We start from the raw sequence: 9,209 nt of genomic DNA, 5'->3' as shown, positions 1-9,209 counted from the left end.
TTGTGTAAGATGTGCCATGACTGGTTATAAGTTCCCTGAATTCTAAGCTCACAGAAATTATGAGGAACTTGTGGTATGGGAAACTTACTGTCTTAATTGTCAAGAAGCTGAGAGAGAAACGGAGAGGGACCCCCACCAATATACAGATGACATCTGAACCTTATGAAAACAAGGAACAAAACACATCCCGTCTCGCAACCAATTCCTTATAAAGCTGATTTGGGTCAGAGAAATTACGTCACACATTGAAACGCATAGCAACGTATTTTGGGTGTATTTTAATTACCTTAGGAGCTGACAATTTTTTTTACCAATAGTTTTTGTTGCAATCACTTAAAAAGCTAACTCAACGAATCCAGGTGACGTACAATAGTTCAAGGCAAAATGGAAAGTTCAGTCAATCTGGCCACACTGTTTTGGTTAACGGAAAGGTGTTTCAAATATTCCACAATTTACTCCGTAAAACAACTTCTCCTAATCCTCTTGATTTACATTTAAAAATTTATTAAACATAACCTCTCTTTACATGTGGGTGATCTAAGCGCAATTAAATCGAAATTGAATCGTTGAATTCGCTTCCTACATTCGATTAACTTGGCTTATCGAGTGAAAAAAATGACTGGAAATTCTTACTTGAAATACTCTAATGGAAAGTGTTAATGAAAAATTTCGGCAGACAAACTCTCCCTTACAAAAATTTATATAGTTTTTTTTAACTATTTCTTTAGATACCATGTTATTTTCATCGACAGATGCAGTAACACAACTAATTTATTACGGAGCAAATGTATATACATCTTCTGGGCGTCCCGAAAGTTGCCGAAACTGTTCAAGTGCCTTTTTTTATTCCCAGGGTTTTTTTTTTTTCGTTTGAGTGTTTTGTTATTTACTCCACTCGAAAACGATAAAACAAGAGCAAGTCTTTTTTCATAAGTGGACGACAAGGCAGAAAAAGTTTAAACATATTTCGGCATTCTTTCGAAATGGTCGAGTTGAGGTTCAGGTATTCTTTGCTCTGGTAACGTTTCTCCGTGCGACCACATTTTAGTGCAGGGTTTAGCACAATTAAAAGCATTTCTTTTTGGTAATTTACTTATCATTTATAGGGAAACCTCACTGAAAAGACTTCTTGTCACTCTGCTACCTGAATAGAAATTGTGTATTACAGGAAGGATACTCTCCAGGAACTATAAGTTTTTAGCACATACCACACGTAAATAGTGCTTTTCACGCTCGCTGATTAACTGGTTCGGATATGATAGGCAAGTACTATTCACATCCAATCAGCCGAAGAGACAAAATCACGCGTCAACAATTTTCTACCACTTTTTGGTACATTGACAAGTTAACTTTTTTTTTTTCGGTTTCGGTGCTGTATATACTTAAAAAATTTTCTCTGCCGTTAAAGTGTATTCTAGAACTTTTGACCCTGTGCAAATTTTGAGATTCCAAAGACCGCATCTTTCAGAAAACGTTTTTTCAAATGGCCACATTGGCGATCTCTCTGAACAATTCAGAAGTTCATAATACCGTGCTACACTGGGATTGAGTTTTTCGCACAACCAACGCGGAACTTTTTGTATGCACGCGTTGTAGTTTTTACAAACATGGCCAGGTTACTAAGTTGTTTTTCAAATGGCCTCGTTCACTGGCGAGTGTTTGAGCACATTTGAAGATAATGTTTTTGACGTTTAGGTTTCTAAAACGCGGTTAATCATCACATACACTTTTCGCTTGCAAAGATGAAAATTGTTTGGTTTATGAGACATAATTCTGCTTTCAGTGAGGAATTCAGAAATCAGACCGTCGATAAAAGATTTAAAGTCGGCAATTTTCACCAATTTTTGGCCTCGTTAAATTATCTTAAAACTATAATGTGTTAGTAGGAAGTAAAGGTTGTCTTTGATTTCCCAGTGACAACTGCGTATTGTATCTTGGTCTCACAAAGGGCCATCTCGTAAGAACGGTTTGGATTAGAATGATCACTACCCTCACAAGCTGCAAAACAAGGGACAAGGAGACAAACACTGCAAATAAGAGAGGCACAATTCCCAGCAAAATTGCTTCTATCAAGAGAAAATAAGTGATATACTTCTGATTGACACCGCCAACTTCGCTTCCCACGGAGAAATATGATGCCACACCGACGTTCAGTATTGCTATAACCACTAATGTTGCGAGCGAAATGGCCTCAACGACGTTGGCGCTAAAGTGCGCGAAGGGTTTCTTGTAAAGGTGATGCAGCAAGAACGTGAGGCAAATGATTGTCAGGCACACAGACCGCAAGAACGCATGCTCCAGAAACAAGCTAATTAAGATGATGACAAATCGACGGCCGATAAGAATGCTCTCCCAGTAAATACTACCAGCTGATTGGTAGTTTTGTGGCTTGGAAAATGGACCACAGAGGACTTCAATAAGAGATTTTTCCGTCCGACTGGGAAAATGAGTGTCTTCCTCTCCACAAAGAGTGGTGTTGGTTTTGGGTGTCATTTCTTGACAGCCGTACTTTTGTGTAGTTACTTTCTTAACATGCAAGATGAAAATATAGAGTAGGTACGGAAAGGGGCATACGCATGCCAATAGGAACATCTTCGCTGAGATTTTCCCCTGATACAGTCGAAACGTAGAAAAATACAATGAAAATATAGACGGGAACAAGTACAGGGCGATTATTATTAAAGAAGCACTTTGCCACCACTGATAGCACGTGAATTGTGCGTCGTAATACCAACGAGACACGTGCTGTATTGGTACACAGTACAGCAGATTTTTGGCGGTCACGGTCAGCGCTGAGTAACCAAGCAAAAACATCTCAAGGGCCGCTCCTAGGTAAGGACCACCTGGTGGAAGGGCTGGGCTGCGCCTGCGTAGTTTGTTCAAACCGCTGTGAAGAAGGTACATCACTGGAATCGAGATGAATATGGCTGTCAAAAAAGCGAGCTGGAAGAGAGTTTTTGATAGCGGTGTGATACCCGTTAGAGGACAGATCTTCCAGCCATTGTTGACAGAAATCTGGAAATTCAATAGGGTTGTGATTGGTAAAACAATTTTATCTTTTAACAGATGAGGCACACCATAAGACGAAGCGATTAAGACTCCAGCAACTTGATAGAAATAAAATAGGCTTTTCAAGAATGCGTCTTTGGAGTAGGTCTGAGGTTTTTTGACATCGTTCAAGGTGTTGTAATCATCTTGTTTATGGTTCGGAAGAAACCAAGTGAGATTTGTCATTAATCTTTCACACAATGGAGGTTTTGTGATGAGATACAAAGCAAACAATGTTCCCACTATCATGAGAATGGAGAACAACCAGCCCTGATTACATTCTCTGACCGGATGACATTGTGTCGTGAACAGACCATCACTAAAATCCTTTTTACATTGTCCGCAAAGGATCCCAGTCCGGTTTCCTTGACAACCAGAATGTAAATAGCTATCATGGTGATAAGGGCACGTTTGACTGACAGTTGGACAGCAGTAACCTTCCGGGCATAGCTTAAAATAAACCTTGTCCCCGATAGGATAGCCCCAAAAGTTGGGTCGTGCAGCAAGAGAAGATGAACAGTCGCCCCCATTTGGACAGGTATAGCACGTGATGTTGTCCTCAAGAGTAAAGCCCTTGCCGCTGCCACGATGTATGCTGTATGATCGCATGGGGCACGGCTCGGTGCTAAATGCGAATGAGGTTATCCTCGATGAGCCAATGTTCTCTCCCATTTCCAAGTGTGTGAAATTATCCATCTTAAGCTTGGTGCTCAATGGAGCTTTGATTGAAACGGAATCATCCATCACTACCTCGCGCGCACCTTTAACAAGAATAAGGGGCACACTGCCGACGCTAAAAAGGTCCGAAATAAATGAGGTCTCATTGATGTAAATGCTTCCAAAGCTTGTTGCTGTAAAAAAACCATGAAATGGTTGTTTTCTTTCCGTATTAGACTGATGGAAAGTTACTTTGTTGATTGTTAATTTACTCGACCGCATTTGTACTCGGACATGAGAACCATCTGTGGCACCAAAGTTGGTGTTAAAAACACTATTTTGGATTATTATCTCGTTCATACCACGTATTGTGAAGGTGCTCTCGGCAAACCCAGAATTATTGCGGAATTCAGTGTTGTTGATGATTACCTTAGTATGATTAGACCTCAAGCCAGAGTTCACTGAAACTTTCACCACTCCAGATTTGCAGAAATTATCGACGAATCTGCTTCGCTGCAAGCCAAAGAAACTTTGATTTCTATGCATGTAAATCCGAAGAATTGAATCCTTCGTGTTGCAGGTATTGTTTACAAACGAAACGTTTTTAAATTTGTACACCGATCGATTTTTGAAATCATCCTTATAAAAGTTGCATCCGAAGTTGATATTGTCACTTAGCAGGGTATTCTCCATATGGATAAATAGAACCTTTGAAGATGTCCCTATGAATATTCCACCGCCAGAATTTCTTTGCATTTTACAAGACTGCATCGAGAGGCGATTTTGAGAAAGATAAATGTCATAAATACTGTTACCACCGTTGTTGACAAACGTCAGGTTTTTTAATATTGCACGAAACAGGGGTAACGGTGTCTTGACGATCAGTTGAAAAGTACCAGACTCTAAACCTCCCGAATTGCGCAGAAATTCACAGTTTACGATCTCGATATCTTGGTAGAGTGTACTGAGCAGAGCTCGAACAGCTCCAGAATTCATTGCTTGTGCATGATTATCCGCAAAAATGCTGTCCGCCAATGATAACCTCATCACTTGTGACACGTAAATAGATAAGGCCCCCCCTCCGCCCTTTTTTGCATACCTGTAGTATGAATGGGCACCACTGTCACGTGTTTGTAGTGAAGAGTTTGTAATTGGAATACTTGTGGAAATATTTACCATGGCAACTGCGTTTCGAATAAATTTTGAACTACGGACATCGATAGCAGACTTTTCAAGCGTTCTGTTATGGTTACCCACAATTAAAGCACCACCTGAAATCAACGCTTCGTTTTGCATAAATTGACTGTTCTCTATATCCAGTACCAGAGAAAATATGTTGACGAAAGCGCATGCTCCTCCATTTCTTGCAAAATTCGAACGAAATTTTGATCTGACCACGGAAGCAGAAGCTTTCTTCGTAAAATTGCTGACGAGGACCGCCCCTCCGTCCCATTGGTATATTTTGTGATAAGAAAACTCGGATTTTGCGATTTTAAGTTCAAGTGAATTACCGCTGTAAATTTCAACGGCTCTACCTCTATTTCTCTGGAAATGCATCGATTTCAATTCAACTTTAGCGTTTGCAAAGCCATGAACGTCCACAACGCTTCCTTCGCCATTTGCAATCACATTGCTCTCAAGCATTCCTTTCTCCATCTTTAAAGCTATTTCAGCTCCATCCATCCCAGCGACAAATTCAAAGCATGCTCGTCCAGGACAGACGTTTTGTGTAACTGTTGTGTTGGTGAAATCAATTGTGATCCTACTATTTGACTCTTGTAATTTTTTAGTGAACAGAGCAAGTAAGGCGCCCTCTACACCGTGTAATTTGTTGAAAGCAAACGTGGTATTGAAAATGTACAAATTCATGGAACCTCCGTCAATCGCCAAACTAGTTATGTTGTTTCCTCGAAAATTACATCCATTGATTTGAACAGTTATTATTGAATCTCCAGTGAAACTCGTGGATAGCGCGAGAACAGAACTGTTTATAAAGGAGCAATCGGAGACCTTAACAGAACAGCTGACAACATGTAGCGAAGTGTTAGTGAAGGTAATATCTTTCAAAGAAACTTCTCGAGAAGCGTCCGCTCTTGGGTTGCACATAAATCGAAAGCCGCCTCTCTTGCAAGAGATGAATGCTGTCGTATTATAGCTTCGCATAGTTAGGCTAGGTAGAGGGGATTTTGTTCCGCTCTCGCACACATAAGGGTCACGTGACGATCCTACACCATCTATGTTGATGATGTCACCATTCATCACACGCGAAGTAGCTTGCCGTATGGTTTTACACGGGGAGGATGCGAAAAACCCGCAGCTACTGGATTTGGTCCCATCAAGCTTTGAAACAAACCATTGTCTAGCCTGGGCACCTAAAAAGTAATGATTAGAGAGATTTAGAAATGAAAGAGAGCGATAATTACAACACAGCGGTCAAACGCAGGGCATGCGCAAACGGATCGATTTTGTTTAGCCGTGCTCTAATTTTCCGTGCAGAATTCTTATGTGAAACATTTGAAACGGCCGATTTCCAAAACAATTGGAATATTCGGGAACAAGTTGAGAAAATGAAAACTCAAGACTCCTCGAATATGAAGTTAATTTGATTATGGGTAGCCTGTTTGTCATCTTTCACTGATGATCCCTGCAATCTGGTGGCCTCTCAGCAGTGCTATCTCTCCGCAAATCGTGCTATTTTTTCTCTATATCGCATCTTTTTCCTAGTCAATGAAAATGCAACACTAGATCATCAAGATCGATAAGATTTCAAGGTTTGTTTAAAGCAACCAATCAAATTTCTGCGGGTCAGGCTTGACCGTCAAATTTTTTTATAATTCCTTCACCATTTGAAGGTTAAAAATTCATGCATATGATATTGAAAGAAGCTTTTAATTTAAACGTTCTACTGTTGGTTATATTTTGGCGAAAAATCAGTTTTAATCGTCGGACTACAATATTTTGTAGACAGCTGGAATTTTACTTTGCAAAATCTCTCTGTGAAACAACTTTTAAAAGCTAATCGAAACGTTATTGACGAAAAAGTGAGTGATCTGTTCAGTCTCGTCAAGTGTTTCCTCTTCGCTGTAACAACTGTAGTCAGGTCTCAGGTGTGCGTGACACATTCAATGCGCGACACATTCCATGCGACACACATTCAAGTCACGATCCCTCAAAAGTCACTCAAAGTAAACTTTGACAGTTTTCATGCTCTAATGATTTACAGCGACGAACAGAGATTAATGATTTGATATTTTCCTCTTTCTTCTTGTAGTTGTGGATCTGTTTAACACAACTTCCTACAAATTTCCTTCCCGATTGTTCGAGTTAGACCGGAATCGCCGAAAGCAAGATTAATCCGGTCAAGTAAAGATCAAACCATTGAAAATTTTTCAAAACAACTCTGAAAAGGTCCAATCAAAACAAGCCAGTCTAGTTTTAACCATTCTGAATTTTTCTCTCTCTGTATATTGTTTTGTAATTTTTGTAACGATATGAATCCAAAGAGCAGGAAAATAAGGTCATTTTATAAGAAATAATCTTCCAAAAACAAATACATCTGTTGACTTTTATCCTATTTATCACCGTCTATGCTAAGATGGAGGTTATATAATCGGAAAACTTCTTACGTTTGCTAAAACACACAACCCCAGCGCTACAAACTCAGTACAACATCTTGTGGACGAACTCGAACGAGTTTTTGCTGACATTTTTAAAGTTAACAGAGCACGAAAAAAAAAGCGATATCATAATTGTTTTCCACGAATCTATTTGGGGCGAGTCTCTGATCCGAAGAGATCCTCGAAATGAGGAACCATCTGGGCAAATCATATGCCTTTCAGCAACAAATAGCATTATGCATATATTGACATACCGTTGGAATAAAAACTGCACAAGACAGACAACCATGGAAGTAATGCTGCAAAAGCCATCAGTGTAATCGGAAGAATAAAACATCAACTATACATTGTCGATAAACAAGATTCTCTTAAATAACGAGGACCACAACCTGTTTAACTGGGGCACAAAGATCTCGCTTGGCTGCTTCAGCTCGACCAGGATTCCCCTTAACTGCCACGAGGGAAACAAAGTTCAAACCATGGGTTGATCATAAGACCTGGCCGGAAACATAAATGATTAAAAAAAAAATGATACAAATACGGATAAAATTACGAAGTCAATTCTGTGTCGTAAAAAGGAAACGTGACATTTTCTCACCGTGCATGCATTATGTAGGTTTAAATGTATATTTTGAAAGAAAAATTAACTAAATCAGCTGCACGAATATAGCCCAGTTTCCATGTTTTGATGATTCAAGTCACGCGAGGTTAGTCACGCAGGATACGCGTCTCAGTACTTTAAGTTTTCTAAGACACTACTGGGTGTAATCGTCAGCAGATGATAAAATTTTTAATCGACCAAAAAAGGTTAGTATTAGGTTAATTAGCATCAGTGATTAAGCTGCATTTGTTCATTCATGGAGATAAAGAAAATCGCGCAAGAGGCAATAGAGACAAATAGGGGCACGATAGAACAATGACATCAGTTAAATGTTATGAGACACAGGAACCCGATGATTGTGTTAGTTACATCTCGTGACAATTACGCAATACACGCGACCCGTGGGCGAGGATTTCTAGGATGAAGTTGTTGCTCAAAGTAATCTGGTAGTCATTTGCGCAATTAATAAAGAAAAAGGATCTTATGCACTGAAAAAATATTAAAAGATAAACACATGATCTAAAACCAGATGTTATATGTTCCTATCCTTACGCTGCACTGAAAGCGGAGGAGATAAATTTGACTAGCAAATCAACCCAGCGTATAATTCCAGCGTGGTACGATCTTGTTCATTGCTGGTTGATGCATGCGATCGCCTAACAAGTTTGTTGAAACCCTTTCCCGGATGATGATCGACAAGGGCACGCGCATCAACAACAACTTCTAACTTTTCTGACTCAATTTCCCAACTTAAACAATTGGTGCTTCGGTAATCGCTCTAAAAATTGACTATCATAAGAATTTCCTGCATTTTTACGTAGAAAATATGGAAAAATTAAATCCTTAAATTTCTAGATATTCTTCGACATGGGTGAAAAGTTAAAATATTCATTAATCTTACGAGCCATGGAAGAAAGTTGAAGGGCTTCGGAAAATGAAACTCAGAAGGATGGGCTCCTCAAAGGGCGGAAGCATGCAAAACTGTTTCCGTGGATTCTGTCCCTTGATATGAGAGGTTTGACTGGGATATAACCTTATTTAACTATCCGATGAAATAAACAATCCAAAAAAAAAGAATCCTAAAAGTCCGCAAGATATCAACATAACTATTTCCTGAAAGCGAATCCTAAAGGTGCGCGAGATACTGACGTAAAAATTAAATGAAAGAGAATCGTAAAGGTTCAGGAGATACTAACAGTGCAGTGAAAGAGAATGCTAACGGAGCGCGCGAGATATTAACGTTAAAATCGAAAGGTGGCGAATCCTTGAGGAGGAGATCCTATTGA

General features: G+C 39.5%; 1 protein-coding gene across 1 annotated transcript; it reads right to left on the bottom strand.

The window, feature by feature from the left end:
* Nucleotides 1-287: 287 nt before the first annotated feature.
* On the bottom strand, nt 288-7,685 carry LOC131781363 (uncharacterized). Its single transcript, XM_059098007.2, has 2 exons — nt 7,577-7,685; nt 288-6,077 (listed from the first exon to the last, which is right to left on the bottom strand). Exons 1-2 carry the CDS (start codon nt 7,632-7,634, stop codon nt 1,870-1,872), a joined length of 4,266 nt encoding a protein of 1,421 aa, XP_058953990.2. The 5' UTR covers nt 7,635-7,685; the 3' UTR covers nt 288-1,869.
* Nucleotides 7,686-9,209: the final 1,524 nt, after the last annotated feature.

The sequence above is a fragment of the Pocillopora verrucosa genome, chromosome 10 (assembly GCF_036669915.1).
Source record: "Pocillopora verrucosa isolate sample1 chromosome 10, ASM3666991v2, whole genome shotgun sequence".
NCBI lineage: Eukaryota > Metazoa > Cnidaria > Anthozoa > Scleractinia > Pocilloporidae > Pocillopora > Pocillopora verrucosa.
This window is presented reverse-complemented; position numbering and strand designations above follow the sequence as displayed.